Below are 17,381 nucleotides of genomic sequence, written 5' to 3'. Positions count from 1 at the left end.
GAGGCATGGTTCTATTTGCCATGTATCACCTGCATCTAGTACACTAACACACAGTTTGCCCTCAATAGGTAAATATTGGTGGAATGAATGAACAATTAAGGCAGGCTTCTTCTAGAAGATAGCTAATAATCAGTTTTAAGATGATTTTTATTGCTTAAGAGGCATATTTTGTGACTTTTGTGTTTCTAAAAAAACATAGCTTTGGAAAAATATCCAGGTTTACACACTTCACAGCACTCACCAAAGCACATACCCTCCCCAATGTCCATAACCCCACCCCACTTCTCCCAACCCCCCTCCCCCCAGCAACTCTCAGTTTGTTTTGTAAGATTAAGAGTCTCCCTCCCAATCCCATCTTGTTTCATTGATTCTTCTCCTACCCACTTAAGCCCCCATGTTGCATCACCACTTCCTCATATCAGGAAGATCATATGATAGTTGTCTTTCTCTGCTTGACTTATTTCGCTAAGCATGATACGCTCTAGTTCCATCCATGTTGTCACAAATGGCAAGCTTTCATTTCTTTTGATGGCTGCATAGTATTCCATTGTATATATATACCACATCTTCTTGATCCATTCATCTGTTGATGGACATCTAGGTTCTTTCCATAGTTTGGCTATTGTGGACATTGCTGCTATAAACATTCGGGTGCACGTGCCCCTTTGGATCACTACGTTTGTATCTTTAGGGTAAATACCCAGTAATGCAATTGCTGGGTCATAGGGCAGTTCTATTTTCAACATTTTGAGGAACCTCCATGCTGTTTTCCAGAGTGATTGAACTAGCTTGCATTCCCACCAACAGTGTAGGAGGGTTCCCCTTTCTCTGCATCCTCGCCAGCATCTGTCATTTCCTGACGTGTTTATTTTAGCCATTCTGACTGGTGTGAGGTGATATCTCATTGTGGTTTTGATTTGTATTTCCCTGATGCCGAGTGATATGGAGCACTTTTTCATGTGTCTGTTGGCCATCTGGATGTCTTCTTTGCAGAAATGTCTGTTCATGTCCCCTGCCCATTTCTTGATTGGATTATTTGTTCTTTGGGTGTTGAGTTTGCTAAGTTCTTTATAGATTCTGGACACTAGTCCTTTATCTGATAAGTTGTTTGCAAATATCTTCTCCCATTCTGTCAGTTGTCTTTTGATTTTGTTAACTGTTTCCTTTGCTGTGCAAAAGCTTTTGATCCTGATGAAATCCCAATAGTTCATTTTTGCCCTTGCTTCCCAGTATTAGAATTTTTGTTTAGCATCTACTCTATCCTTAATCTGTGGCTCTTCCACTGGACAAGCTCGTCAAAGCCTGGGTTGCATCTTTCAATTCTCCTCACTGTTCATCCAGTATCTGGCACAAAGCAGCCATTCAGTAAGTGATTGTTAAATGAATGAGAATATGTATGAAATAATTTTATCAGAATTTAAAATGACTTGGGGGTAATAAAAAAGAACATGAGTATTACAAAACAGAAAAGAAAAAGCTGACATGGAAGATATTCTTTAGAGAATCATCAACATAAACAGGACAAATAGAAGAGAGTAGGTAGATATGACAGATATGGAAGACAATGCCTAATTCTCTGTCCATCTTTTCTACAAACTTGAGTGAGCCAAGGTCTCTAAAAACCCAAACTGTGTTTTTCTTAAAAAGCAGATTACTCAGGATTAAAGGAAAGAATACAATACTCTGTCAAAGTCAATCATGCAAGGCATTTTTAGTTGTCTGATTGTATTGTGTCTATCACTCAGGTAAGAAAGAGAAAGTATATTCAAAGGTTTTGACTGAAAGAGTTTGAAAAAGAACTATTTGCCAAGGTGGGCTGGATTCAAGGGGCCACGAAGAGATGGGGAAGCACTCCATGGCTAGTAAGTGTAGAAGGCCATGTCTGAAAAGACAAAGGGAAAGAATCATGCTGCTGGAGCCAGGTAAAAGTGCAAGGCTGAAAAGAGAACACACATGTGCGCACACACACACACAAAGAGAGAACACCTCATCAAGACTCTTACTGTAAAGGAATGCAGCCATTTTAAAAAAACACCCTGAAGGAAGTGGGTGAATAAATGTGCCATGTTCTTTCTCCTGCCCTACTTCTTTCTACCTCCTACTTCTATTGGCACCTCCCAAGGACTGAACACAAGTGCAATCTTGGAGCACAGATGGGACAGAGAATGACCAGAGTGAGGCAGTGGAGGCAAGGAAAGGCAAATGGAAAGCAACCAGCACACACCTGGCTTCCCTGAGTCCCCCTTTGTCCCTGATGCAGCCATGAGTCCCACATCTGTCCCCTAGACTGCATCTAGATGAAAATCATAAGCTGACTCTTGAGGAAAATCTTACTTCTCCAGCTTGGTGAATCAAAAAATTTTCCCTTTTCTTAATCCTGGATTATTACTTTTGATGAAGTAGGCTACCACGTGAAAGGACTACCTCCTCCTATTGTCTGAAGATTTGACATAATCACCTGCATATCAACTGGTTAACTCAAGCAACAATAATGTTTGCTCCCAGACTGCTTGACAAGGAGGAAAAAAAAAATACAAAAAAATCATTGAGACTGCTTGTCTCTAGGCCTGTGGTAGTCGAATCAGTACAGAAACTAAAAATTCCAAAGAACCTAGTATTACAAAATTTGCAATCCACCCATTGTCTCAAATGGTGATGGGGACATCATTCATTTCACCCTGGAAACTTCTAATTTTCTCTTTTCAAATATAGGATAAGCACTGGATCTAAATCTAAATGTGTCATTACATTCTCCCAAGACAGTGAATGCAGGGTTGCTATTAAAAAAACTGGATCTGTGTCCCTCTTTTTTGACTCAGGAACATCTAATAAATAAGGGTCTGTGTATACAAAGAAGATATGTGTATTGAAATATTGCAATTTTTATACATTTTTATAGATTGATAGAATCTTTATAGAGTCATAGAAATGTTCTGTTTTAGAAATATTTAATTGAATTAGACTTCTAACTTGTTTCATTCCAAAATTCTGCATGACCAAACCCTTAATTACTTTATGCCACTTAGCTCCAGGCACACTGGCTTCTTTTCTCCTGTGGGTAGGAACATAACTTGTGGGGAGGAGGGAGCAGAGAGAAACATCACAAGTCACTCCCTGTGAATATATTACTCTAAAGTGTCCTTTTCAACAATTGTTAAGGTAATTTGTTGATATGACAGTTTTTAAGAAAATGGTATTGAAAAGATGCCAGAGGAAGCAGTGTGAATTAGGCATTAAAAATACCATGGCCAGACAGTAGGACTAATAAAGAGGTTTTCATGCTCACTTACTTCTCAACAAACATCCTCTTATTAGATGCCCAGAGATAACGGGGCACAGTATAAAGTGGAAATTTTGTAGCTTAAGAATTCTATACCCTTCAGAGTTGTCATACTTTTAGTGAAGCCTTATTTCAGATAAGCAAAGTCTCAGGAATCATAAATCATATAAGCATAATGCAAATACCATGAAAAATCTTGAAAGAGAAGAAACATGAATAAAAGAATTCAACAATAATATCCTGGATCTAAAATCCTAGATCATACCCAAAAGCTGAATGTAGAAGAGAAAAAGCTGAATGTAGAAGAGAATAAAATTGTCAGCAAATACTGATTAACTGGGGAGTCAATAGACACTGCTTAATTCTTGATGTTGATAATTGCAGTTTGAAATGCTTGGATTTTTTAAGTTACCACCAATTAAGTTTAAAAACACTCTACATGCCTTGTGAATTACCAGAAGGGAAAAGCAATCATTGAAAATATAGTCCACATGGCAAAAGAATAAACATGAAAAATTAATTATATTAATAATACTACCAAATATTGAGGCCAAATAGCCACATTTTGAACATTCAGATAATAAAGAACTATGCTAAATATTTTAAATTACCTCCTTAATCCTCATTTAAGTCTCTGCTGTTTATGGTGCAGTTCAAAATCAGGTCTATTTAAATGTGAAGTTTGGGGTTTATTAATATAACAGTAAGATAGCAAATATAGATTATAACTTGTGTCCCAATTTTCATTGATTTATATTAGCCATTGGTAATGTTGAACTGATAAATATTTTGAGGCTGGATTCCAGCTCAGCAGAAAAGACTGTTATGGATTATTAGTGATGCTTATTTTCAGATTTGCATCAAGTGTGCCACATATTAGCTACATCAATCCCAGTTCTAAAAATAGAAAACATAAAATTACAAGCAATAAGACCCAGTACATTCTTATGAAAATAGCTATCGATGCAATAAATGCCTCTAACAAAGGAAAAGACTCAAAGATCCTTTAAAAAATGTTATCCACATTTATGGGGAGATTGGGTGGCTCAGTTGGTTGAGTGACTCTTGATCTTAGATCAGGTCTTGACTGCAGCATGGTGAGTTCAAGCCCCATGTTGGCCTCCACACTGGGTATGGAACTTACTTAAAATATAGAAAATAAAAAATATATATATATATATATAAAATAAAATAAATAAATTTTGTAAAACTGTTAGCCACATTTAAAATAAGGAATCACAGAAAAACTAAAGGAAAAATGAATGGGCAGAAATATATCAAAAAAGCATGCCAGTGCGAAGAAGAAAAAGAAAAGGAAAACAAGGAGCATCTGGGTGACTCAGTGGGTTAAGCCTCTGCCTTCAGCTCAGGTCAAGATCTCAGGGTCCTGGGATCGAGCCCCACATCAGGCTCTCTGCTCAGCAGGGAGCCTGCTTTCCCCCTCTCTCTGCCTGACTCTCTGCCTACTTATGATCTCTCTCTCTCTCTCTGTAAAATAAATAAATAAAATGTTTAAAAAGAAAAAGAAAAGGAAAACAAGAATGATAGCACTACCATTAGATAGAATGGAATTTTTACAAAAACCTAGGAAATAAGGGCAAAGCTACCTTAAGAGGCATAGACATAGTCTTTTCTCTTTTTAGAGACCTCAGAATGAAAATAAATAAATCATTTGACTGAGGGCATTGGAAAATAAATAAGAAAAAGAAATACCATTAATCCAAGAAGTAGGAATCCTGAAATATCAGTACTTATTGTCGAAATTAAAAGTTGTCAAAGAATTTCATCTTTTAAAATGTACCATGGTTAGTGGTTTTAACACTGAGCTCTTCTACAAGTTTAAGAAAGTAATACAACATCAGTTCTCCATGCTGCTTGAGGACATAGAAACAAAGACAGAAGCCTGTCCAGTTATGTTCTACACAGCAACCCAGTCATGACATCACAGTCCAAAACAGAAATGCACATGCTTGCAAACACAAACATGTGCACACACACATTATAAAGAACTTTTGATAAAGAAAAACTCACAAATGTATGCAAAAAAGAAAATTATAAATTGTGTATTACTTTTATTTTATAAAATACACACATACATATGCACAAAGAAACTGGGCTGGACTGAAAGATCTATAGACATAGTCTTGTTATTTTCCTTCATCCTTAGATGATAAGTGATTTTTATTTTCTTATTGACATTTTTTCATTTTCCACATTTTCTTCACCACCACATACTATATGATCCTAAAAAACAACTAACGGTATTAAGCCAAAAGAAGCAGTTTACAGAAGCAACTTCTTTTCTTCTTTTTCTCTTTTGTAATGATGAAGGAGGGTAATTCTCACTAAAGAACAGAGGACAGGGCACCTGCGTGGCTTAGTTGGTTAAGCGACAGCCTTCGGCTCAGGTCATGATCCTGGAGTCCCAGGACCCAGTCCTGCATCAGGCTCCGTGCTCAGCAGGGAGTCAGCTTCTCCCTCTGACCCTCCACTTCTCTTGCTCTCTCTCTCAAATAAATAAAATCTTAAAAAAAAAAAAAAAAGAACAGAGGACAGACTGCTAAACCAAGAGCAATAAACAAACAGAGGGAGAGAGAAAAGAAGGAGGAAGGAAAGGAAAAAAAGAAAAAGAAAAAGAGAGAGAGAGAGAAGGGGTGGAGGAGGAAAGAAGGAAGAATGCCCAGGTAATAAGAAAGAAATTAAAACAAAAATGTCAGCAGGGCACTTGTGGAAATTATGAAAACCTTATGTAGAAATGTTTGTAGGATAGGAACTCCTCCGCCCAAGTATGCTTGGCATAGAAGGAAGAATTAAATTGCTTCAGGAATATTTGCCACAGTCACGAATGTTCTCAACCATTCTTCAGTTCTAGGATCAGAGTCAAGATAAATATAAGCTCTGTGAGAGTGGGTATCTTTGTTGACATTATGCTGGAATTTCTAGAACAGCGTAGGACCCGACAGGCGCCCAGTAACATTTGTGAAATGTGGAAAACAATAAAATGGAGGTTTGCAGTAAACCAATCCCAGGCTGTGTGGTGTGGCCTATTCTCTTCAGAATATTAGCAGTGGCTTGGCCCACAGCAAGAACGGGTGGCAAGGCCCCAGATGACACAGACAGATTTCAGAATGAAGATCAAAATCATCTTGAGGCCATAGAAATGTAGTCTCAACTGAGCTAGATTCAATTTCACAAGAGAACAAAATAGAGACTGAGCTTAGTGTATAACCCAACACTGGGAGCTCAACTTCTGACTAAGCAAAGGGCAGTCCTCTGTTCCATGTTGGTCAGACCCTATCCTAACTCCTAAATCTAGTTCTGAGTGCTGGATTTTATGGCAAACATGACTAGGTAAGCACTTAACTGAAAAGCCCAAGACACTATAACTTGAAATCTGCCCTGTGACAGTTGATTTAAAGACTGGGGAGATTTAAGCTGAGGAAGAAAGGCCTGCAGAGTACAAGCGAGCTGTCTTGAGGAAAAAGGATTAAACATGTTCTGTATTACTCCCTGGATCAAACTATGACCGGTGAATGGAAAAATCAATTGTAGATTCAGCTCAATATAAAGAAGCATTTCATAAAAAGTATGATATGTTCTGACCAGAGAGAACTAGGTCTCCGTACCACAAATGTGTAATCACTAGCTAGATGGCCATCTGTAAGGAATGTTCTGGAAGGGAATCCTACTTTGGATGATCGGTGGTACCATCCTAACTTCCAGTCTGGAGGATGGACTGTGGCCCACAGAGAACTTTGTTCTACCAAATATTTAAAATTACTTTTTAAAATGCCTTCAGGGGAACACACCCTCTGGAGTCCAGGCAGTCCACACCGTCCCTATGGTCTCGCATCCTAGCTGCTTAACAAGCTTTATGCCACCTGCCTCGTTTGAATTTGCATAATCTATAATGTCCATTGCAGTTCCAAGATAACTTGTTCTGTGACTCAACTTCACCAGCACTGTCACAGAATTTTCTACCACTGGGGGAACAGAAGAGAGGGGAGCATGGCAGGGAAATCCGTGAAATAGCATAGATCAGTGTAGACAGTGAGCCCCAGGCTAAGGCTGGACTATTTCTTTTGCTCTACACAACCCTAGCTTATGGTGTACCCCCAAAGACGTCTTGTCCTTTTCTCCCTCCCTCATTTATGTTTTGATTCCATAGACTTTCTTTTTCCTGAGCCTCTGGGAACTCAAACTACACTAACCTTAAAACTCTCTACTTAGGATTCAGAAGTCTTTATTATCAACTCAGCTCAGGAAAGCAAGCAAGCCCTTGCGGTGGACTTTTCTTTCAACTTTCAGCCGTTCAGGGGACTCTGGGCAGGGTCCGGGATCCTCGGTCCTGTGGTTGGTGTAATGCTGCCACCTGCTGATTATTTGGACAAAGTGCCTGAAGCATCGGTCTCCTCGGGGGCGGAAAGGTTGCAAACTTCTTAGGCAGAGAAGGGGTCCAGCCCAGGCGGGGTCCACCCAACTGGGAGGGTAAAATCTGACTCTGAGAAGACAGGCCTGTGCGGGAAAAGGCCATTTCTAACGAATACTGATATATATAATAGTACACATGAATGATATTTAACAATGATATTCATCGTGATTGAGTTCTAATTGATAATATTAAGAGGATGTTCGGCAGCAAAAATTTATATACGTGATTAGATCATCTTTTCCTGTGCCTGAAGTCTTCATATATCCAGTATATCTTATTAGATAGTATCCTCGCTGCAACCCCTCAAGTGACCCATCATCCCCGCATTTATTCTTTCCCACGTGAGGAAACACTCCGCGCGGACCTAAGTGGCATGGCCAAGCTCACACCACTAGTCAGCAGCAGAGTCAGATTCTGAATCCAGTAGATCTGGTTCCAGATTTTCTAAACGACTCAGTTAAGGGTCCGGCTAGGATCTCAGTAGCCTACCCTGCAGAGAAGGGGGGGGGGGGGGGGGGGGGGGGGGGTGGTGGCTGAAAGTATGGGATTAGCAGAGTAAGGGAGCCAGCTGTTTCAAGGGACCTGACAAACCCATAAGGGGATTGGTGGTGGTTTGGAGCAGGATTCCTCCAGTAGTGGCGGGTTTGAATAATTACATTCAGCTAGGACAAAAGGACTGGTAGGTAGAGGTGAGGTGGGAAGTCAAGGCCCTAATCTAGAGAAGTAAGGAAGAACTGTAGCTCTTTGAGCATATTAAAAGCCTGTGGAAAATCCCATTGATGAGGCTTCTAAAATTCTCCCAGTCTTAGCCTCCATGGTTTCAGGCACTGGGCTGGGTTGGCAGGTGGGCACTGGTGCTACTTCCGTTGCTCTTAGCCAGATGCCTTACTGCCTTCCCTTAAGTCATGCCCCTCTGTGTGAGGACATGGGCAGGACAAGCAGAGCACATTTGCATTAGTCTGTTTGTTTAATCATCTATTGTAGCCATCCTGAGCAAGGAAGTGTCTCATCCTTTGGATCATTTAACTGCCACAACCTTAAGAGAATATTTGGGACACTCAAACCCATTTTTGAGGTGTTTTTCCATCTAGTTGCTGAAAGGGTGGTTTATAGGCGGGGAAGGATGTTTAGTTCTCTGAAGAAACTAAACCATCTGTAAACTGGCCCACACTTTGCTTGGTAACGCTCTCTAAATGATTCAGATGCGTGTATTTGACTTCTAAAATACAAGATAAACAAGCCTCTAGTCCTGGGAGAACTATGCCCAATCCCATCACTTGATCTCACCATCACAGAAAGGCTCTCAAAATCTGATTGTTTCACAAATTCATTTCAATGAGTTTCGGAGGTTATTTTTGTTGTTTGTTCTTGTTCGTTGTGTTTTACACTAGTGCCATTAACTGATGGTAACAGTTATAATTTAAACACATCCTTCCTAGAGGAAATCACTCTTTCTATCTTTTTGGGACCCTTTACTTTGGTGGTTGTTCATTTTCATTTGGACCAGATTGGCATGGACCAACCAGCACGTGGAGGAATGAACTCGGACATAGAGTTTTGTTCTGGTGCTCAAGTGTATAATTTCATCTTAAGGTTGTAAGAAGGGGGGAGGGGCGCCTGGGTGGTTCAGTGAGTTAAAGCCTCTGCCTTCGGCTCAGGTCATGATCCCAGGGTCCTGGGATCAAGCCCCGTTTCTGGTTCTCTGCTCAGCAGGGAGCCTGCTTCCTCTTCTCTCTCTTCCTGTCTCTCTGCCTACTCTTGATCTCTGTCTGTTAAATAAATAAAATCTTAAAAAAAAAAAAAAAAAGGTTGTAAGAAGGGGAAGAGTGACCATTTTGGATGAAGCTTATACTAGAATAATAATTGCTTATGGATCATTTAAATGATAATGATGTACCGGGAGTCCTTCACAGTTTACCGTGCAAATCTTGCACCAAAACATATAGAAAGAAGAGGTTTCAAAGCTGTTTAGTCCATCCTTCAGCAAGTTTCAACCCTGCTGCTGAATATCTCTGGTTCCCCGACACTTACGTGGCTGGGGATGGAGATTGAGGGGTACAGTCAGTCCCATCTTGCTCCCTCCTGTTCCGTGGTCTGTCTACTGCAAACCGGCTTTGGGGGCCAAGTAGAAAAGCTGCCATGGGTCACCAGCACAGAAACTGGGATGGGAAGGTTGTGTGGAAAACTCATGAGGAAGGGCTGCCCACTTGGTGAGGCTGTTCAGTGGAGGGGTTCCAACGGAAGTGGCCAGAGCCCTTCGTAGAGTACCAGAAAAATATTGTATATTCTGCTCTGGCCATTTCAAAGGTTTCTGCCATAATCACCACTGATTTCATACCCATAGGTGTTATAAGAAGAAAAATAGGTGATTTTTTTCTAATTCTAAAAGGAGCTGGAAGAGTCTTATAGCTCATTATAACAAGAGCACTGAAGTCTTAAATATTACATCATATTGTGTAAATATTACACAAGTAAACTTCCTATAATAAATACACAATGGGTATACACTATTTCCTTTGACAACAAGTAAACAAGTATTCTATTAGCCAGGCTAAAGCGTCTATAAAGATTGTACATCATAGTCAAAGGAAAACCTCACAGGGAGTTACTTCCACACAAACTACTCAATTTTATAACAGGTGTTTTCTTTGCAGGGGGGAAGGGGCTGGTTTTTCCTTTTATGCTTCTAAGTCTTTGTTATAAACCTCACACTACAGTATTATTATTTTTTGTTTAAATAGTCTGTTGTTATTTTAAAAGATTTAGAGAATTTTTTAAAAATCTTTAAAATGTATCCACACCCAGGGCACATGGATGGCTTGGTCAGTTAAGCACCTGACTCTTGATTTCAGCTCAGGTTGTGATCTCGAGGTCCTGGGATCCAACCCTGCATCAGCTCTGCACTCATCAGTGAGCCTGCTGGAGATTCTTTCTCTCTCTCTCTCTCCCTCTGCCCCATCCCCTGTGCAAGCTCTCTTTCTCTCTAACTAAATAAATATAAAAAAACAAAAACAGCAACTTACCCAGGGGTGCTGGGGTTGCTGCCATTAAGCGTCTGCCTTCAGCTCAGGTCATGATCCCGGGGTCCTGGATCAAACCCCTCAATGGGCTCTCTGCTTGGCAGGAAGCCTTCTTCTCCCTCTCCCACTCCCCCTGCTTGTGTTCCCTCTCTCGCTGTGTCTCTCTCTCTATCAAAAAAAATAAATAAATAAAATCTTTAAACAAACAAACAAACTTACAGACACTTTTTTTCTTTCAGTACTTTTAAGATGTCATCCCACCGTCTTCTCTCTGGGATCATTTCCAGTGAGAAACTCACTGCTTTCCTTGACTTTGTTTCCCTATGTATAATGTGTCTTTTTTGTCTCTAGCTGATTTTAAAATGTTTCTTTATCATTGGTGTTGGACAATTTCATTCTGATGTGCCTTGGTATAATTTTCTTCATATTTCTTGTGCTTGGGGTTTGTCGAACATCTTGCAACAAACTTTTCTTCAAAAATTTCTTCCAGTGTTTCCCGTCCTCTTTGGGATATTCCAGGGACCTATATGTTCAGCTACGTGACGTGTCCCACAGCTCACTGATGTTCTTTTTATATTTTTTTTAATTTTTTTTCTTGAATTTCTGTTTTTGATTTGGGGTAGTTTCTACTGTCATGTCTTCAGTTTCACTATTTTTTCTTCTACAATTCCTAAAATGCTGTTAATCCTATCCAGTATAAATTTTGCCTGAGACATCGTGTTTTCATCTCTAGAATTTCAATTTGAGTATTTTTTATATCTAGCAGTCTCCTCTTAACATAGTTAATCTCTCCTCTAGCTTCTTAAACATATGGACTATAGCCATAGTAATTGTTTTAAAGTCCTTTCTTGTGAATTCTAACATTGTCAGTTCTAGATTGGTTTCGGTTGACTGGGTTTTTTTTCCCCCCCCACTATGGGTCATATTTTTTTTGCTTCTTTACATGCCTGGTGTTCTTTGTTAGATGCCAGATATTATAGATTTTACCTTGTGGAGGCTAGATATTGTTTTATTTCTATAAATGCGCTTGAGCTTAGGTCTGGGACACAGTTGGGTCACTTGGTCCTTTCAAGTCCTTTCAAGTTTCACTTTTAAGATATGTGGTGTGGGGGAAATGCTCATTCTAGGCCTAATCATTCCTCAATCCTAAAGCAAGACACCTATGAGTACTCTGCCCCACCAGTGCTCTGGGAATTGTGAGGTTTTGGAGTCTGGCTGATGGAAGATTGCACTATTCCCAGCCTGGGGACTCCTAGGCACTGTGTCTTCTAAGCCTTTCCAGTGATTCTTTCCCCAGCCTGTGGTGTTTCCTCACACACATGTGCAGTTCAGCCCCCAGCTAAATACTCAGGAGGGTTTCTGTGACTTCTCTCTGTGAAGATCTCTCCTCTCTCCCACTCTTCCCTGAAAACTCTAGCTGGCTCAGTCATTCCAGACTCTTCATTTTGTCTCTTCAACTCAGAGAATCTGCCGGGTGCTGCCTGAGTCTGCCCTCCCTCGCTACACCACAGCCTATAAACTATCTCAAGGCAGGAAGCTGGGTGATTATACAGCTCGCATTATTTGCTCCTACATCTCAGGGACACCCATTTTTAATTGCCTGATGTCCATATTCTTGAAACTGTTTTTCATATACTTTGTCCAGTTTTTCAGTTGTTTCAGGTGGGAGGAAAATCTAGTTCTTATTACTTCAGCTCGTCAGAAGCGGAAGTCTTCTTTAGATCGATGACCAGTCAATATTTTCCATATTTTACCCTTCTCTATATAGTAAGAGAGGTGATAACAAGATCAAAGACATTGTTTTCTCAAATTTCTTCCATGTGTCTAGGATTCAGCTGTTGAAATTTATATCCTTTTATTTTTATTTGATACAGAGAGAGAAATGATGAGAGAGAGAGAGCAAGCGGGAAAGAGAGAGGTTGGGGAGCTGCAGTCAGAAGGAGAGGGAGAAGCAGACTCCCCACTAAGCAGGGAGCCTGATGCAGGACTCAATCCCAGGACCCTGGGATCATGACCTAAGCCGAAAGCAGACGCTTAACTGACTGAGCCAACCACATGCCCAAGGATATTCTTTCTACTTCTTGTAGAAGAAGGGCTACACTCCAAACACTCTCCTCCCAGGCGACTTCCTCTTCTAGCCCATAAAGTATTTCTCCTTAGGTAAGAGAAAAAAAAATCTTCCAATTTAATCTTTAGCAGGTTCATCCTCGAGTAGCCACCCATATCCCCCACCCCTGCTAATATAACACAATATCTATGGTAAAAGTTCAGATAGATTTAGAATTTCCAGAGGCTCATATTTACAGAATTGTTACCTGCCCTCACTTCATGTAGTTCTTTCTTTGCTCCTTCCAGCCTTTTGCAATGACAGGAGAAGCAGTCTAAAACATGAACATGACCTTATAGTCATATAGAGTGCAGATGAAGCTAATAAGGTTCTTATCTAACATTTAGTTTAAAAAAAAAAAGAATATATATGTCTTAGGCAGAGCTGCTGTAACAGAATACTACAGACAGGGTGGCTTATGAACAATAGGAATTTATTTTTCACAGTTCTGGAGGCTAGAAGTTCAAGGTCAAGGTGCTGGCAGTTTCAGTGTCTCATGAGAAACCACTTCCTGGTCCACAGATGGTCATCTTCTCACTGTGTTCTTACATGGTAGAAGGGGCAAGGGAGTTCTCCTCTCCAGGGACTTCTTTTAAGGTATTTTGCAAAGTAGTAACCCCACGAATGAGAGCTCTGCTCTCCTTACCTGTCACTCCCTGAAGGCCCCACCTCCTAATACCATTACCATGGGAGTTAGGATTTCAATGTATGATGGGGGGGGGTGCATAATATTCAGTTCATTGCAAAATACATACAGAGATATATACATTTTGTTTTTTATTGTATTGTCAGCATGGCATTTAAGGGCTATGCATTTCCTTCTGGATTCTCTTCCCCTTATTAAAGACGCATCTGCAATCATTTGCTATTTTGTCTTAAGAGATGGTCATCCTTTCTCCTTTATTTTGTGTTTTACTCCTTGTATCAAGAAACCAGTGACACAGTTTTACCTGGAACCTCTGACAATCAAGAAAATAGACCCTTAGAATTCTCCCACTCATCTCTATTTCCATGCATTGGGCATTTATTGAGGATCTTTGGCCTGTCTGGCACAGAGAGGGTTTGATCTCAGTCCTTCTGACACCCCACTTCCCTTCACTGACCCCAGGCCTCGTGACTTCTTTCCACAGGTGCCATAGTGAACAGAGAAAACAGCTGCCAGTCTGACAGCAGCGGATTCCTGGACGACCCCCTGGAACCATTCTTCTTGCAGGTAGAGGGCCACTGGTGGGTTGGAATTGGAGTAGAAGGAAAGATAAACAGAAAGCCCACCACACTGCTATATTTGGAAAGGGCAGCCAGCCCGTAGAAGACATGCACCACAGGTACCCAAGGGGCGGGGGATTGGAGTCACACTAAACAAGGTGCCAGAAAGCTTAGCATTCCTTTCTTTTTTATTTTCTTTTGATTTTACCAAACAAGGAAGCGAGCTGCATAGACGGAAGAGCTTAGTTAAAGTGTGACCTCACAGAAGCCTGAGTTTGTAACTTTTATTTCCGGACCCCTAAGTTGGGTAATGACAAGGGACAGACACAAGCGCATCTTAAACCAATCCCTTCCCCACCGTCCTGACCCATTTGCTTTTATCCTGATTTCTCACACAGATGCCTTCCTTGCCAAGCAGCCAGAGTCCTGTTGAGAATGGATGTAGAGAGCCAAGGGATCAGAGCCAGTGCTTAGTGCCACCCCAGGACTGCCAGCGAGAGTCATATGAATCTGATTCCAAGAGTATGGTGAACACAGCCTTTTCAAATCAAGACTGGAGTGTCATGGAAGAAAAGGCCTCAACATCTACAGTGGAGGAAGAGTCTCTGTTTGAGGATATGGAGAAGCCTCCAGAGCCATTGACCCCATATACAGCCCTTGATGGGACCCCCAGAGGGGGAGAACACCCAAGGAAAGACAGCCATCCAAGGCAGGACTTTCCCAGGCCCCAAACTGGAACTGAGGCCCTGGTGGGTCCAGCTAGCTCCAGGTGGGACTGTCCTCTGGGGTTTAGGCTTCCCCATAGCACTGAAGCCAAGGATGGGTTTCTGAAGCTTGAGGGAGCTGAGGAAACATCCGTGCAAAGGCACCACTGCAAGTCCCGAAGACCACAGGGAGCTGATCCTGCTCATGACAAGCGTCATGTAGGCGCTGAGGCAACCTGTCCTAACACCAATAGTACCTCAGTGACAGGAGAGAGCCCACCACAGCATGTCCCGAGACCCAGCAATGTCACGTCCTATACAGTTGACCTTATTCAAACATCTGCGAAGTTCATTCCCCACCTTGACAAACCTGCTGGAGATACTCCCCACGCAAAGCCAGTATGTCATGCTTTGGGTCAAATACCACATCGGGCAGAATCTGCGAGGGGAAAGTTTCCTCCAAACGCTGACTCAAATGCTGCTGGTTCCAAGTCGGTGACAATCCAGATGTCCTCCAACCTGGCATCGGCTGCTCTGAATGCTGGGGCTTTGGGGACTGATTCTAAAGGAACAGCTTTAGAATGCACCATGGGTGACCTTGCTCCCACAGCAGAACCAGGACTGGAGACAAAATCAAGACAGTGCCGTGATGTTTCTGTTCAGGCCGATATACGTGAGCTTAGACCCTGTCACTGCTGTTCAGGGCAGAGTAACAAGGCCCGGCGCCTCACCAAATCTGTCTCTCTGGACACAGGCTTCCCTTATATCTGCCCACCGGGCATCTGCCACGCTGAACCCACCCACAGCTGTGTCTGCTGTCATCACCAGCCCCACTGCCATTCAGAGAGGCAGAGCCCCAGCCCTGTGTCTTCAGCCTGTAGACACTGCCTGTGCTCCCATCACCATCTGGAAGCCCAGTTCATGAAGACTTTGAGCGTCCTTCAGGACACCACAGTGAAGGAGCTGTGCTCTGTAAGTATTCCTCTCTGCCAAGACAGGGCGGAAGGCCGCTGGAGCAACACCACCTCAGGGAGAATGTTCAGGCCTCCCGAATGTGAGCTCTCAGGGCAAACCCTTCCATCTCAAATCATGATGAATATCTGTAGAGTGCTTTACAGCTTACCACATATTCTCACAATTTCTTTCTTTTTTTTTTTTTTAAGGATTTTACTTATTTATTTGACAGAGAGTTCACAAGGAGGCAGAGAAGCAGGCAGGGAGGGGGGAAGCAGGCTCCCCGCTAAGCAAAGAGCCTGATGCAGCGGGGGTGGGGGGATCCCAGGACCCTGAGATCATGACTGGAGCCAAAGGCAGTGGCTTAACCCACTGAACCACCCAGGCTCCCTTCTCACAAATTTTTTCTTATCTGATGCATCCAATCCCCTCCGGAAGTAAGAAGACAAATTTCATTATTAATCCTCATATGACAGAGGGGTATAGAACAATAAGTTCACATGTAAGGTTATAAATATTAATGCATCTGTACCTCATCTCCAGTTCAGTCTAACTGAACAATTCTCTGTCTTAAATTCACTTAGCTGAATAAACTTGCACAAGCCGTTATTACATCTCTCTTGATTCTAGTTCCTGCATTGCAAAATAGGGAGACTCTTAATGTCACAGACACAGGATTGTTTTAGGATTAAGCGAGAGAAAGCTTGTAAAGCACTCAGCATGCACAGACGCTCAGCCCAGTGCCCAGCCCACACAAGGCCCCAGAAAATGCTCATTGAATGGCTCCTGTTTTCTTACTCATTTTTATCATTATTTTATTATTGTTCAGCTCTTGAATCTAGAGCTTCTCTAGAAGCTCCATGTCAAATGGAGGGACTCCTGCTCCATCGTGGGTGAGTTCATTTAAAAGTGGACGTTGAGTTTACTGAAAACTGCCTGACCCCCAACCTGTTCAGCCCCCGATAAATCAATAAGCATTTAGTGAGTCCTTCCCATGTTTCCTCTTCCTTGATTCTCAAGGTGAGAAATGATCTAGGCTTTTCTTCTTTAAAAAATTAAGAGCATCACACACGAAATCACCTGTATTTAAAATAAAAAAAAAAAAAATAGAAAGGTGGCACACATAATATAGGGCTACAGCTGTTCAAAGGAAAGTGGAAGGCAACTGTTATTTATTAAGCACCTACTGTTTGAGGCCTGACGGGTTACCTTCCCATTCTTTTAATTCCACAAATATTTACTGGGTGCCTATGCTAATCACTTTATTTACCATATGTTGCATAACCCTCATTTTCACCCATACCATAAATCCTGAGTCCCTCATATATATTCCAAGTCCTCCCTCTTTTACAAATGAGGAACCTAGAATCAAGAGAGTATAAGTTTCCAACTTCCTCTACTAATAAGTGGTTAAGTCATATGCAAATTCAGATTTAGCTGACACCAGATTCTTGGACAACATACTCCAGGCAATGATGCATCTAGCTTTAAAATATCTAAATCCGAAGAAGTGTAATGGCAACATGAGAAAGTGATTATGTGAAAGACCAGGCAATTACTACCTAGCCCTACAACATCTAGAAATCTGCATAAATGTTATAGAAACATAGAGAATCAATGAAAGATAAGTGATTTACTCATCATTTTTCAAATTGCAAGGTTTCGGGCATTTGGAATC

The 17,381-nt window shown here is 41.5% G+C and overlaps 1 protein-coding gene across 1 annotated transcript in view; it reads left to right on the top strand.

Annotated features, from left to right (window-relative positions):
- Positions 1–17,381, top strand: part of ITPRID1 (ITPR interacting domain containing 1) — a 73,499-nt gene that overhangs the window by 50,380 nt on the left and 5,738 nt on the right. The window contains exons 9-10 of the mRNA XM_059396618.1: positions 13,970–14,052; positions 14,444–15,721. Of these exons, the coding sequence (XP_059252601.1) occupies positions 13,970–14,052; positions 14,444–15,721 (1,361 nt within the window). The remainder of the gene's footprint in view (positions 1–13,969; positions 14,053–14,443; positions 15,722–17,381) is intronic.

This window comes from Mustela nigripes, chromosome 4 (assembly GCF_022355385.1).
Source record: "Mustela nigripes isolate SB6536 chromosome 4, MUSNIG.SB6536, whole genome shotgun sequence".
Lineage (NCBI taxonomy): Eukaryota > Metazoa > Chordata > Mammalia > Carnivora > Mustelidae > Mustela > Mustela nigripes.
Note: the sequence above shows the minus strand (reverse complement) of the source record. Positions and strands in the feature narration are given on the sequence as shown.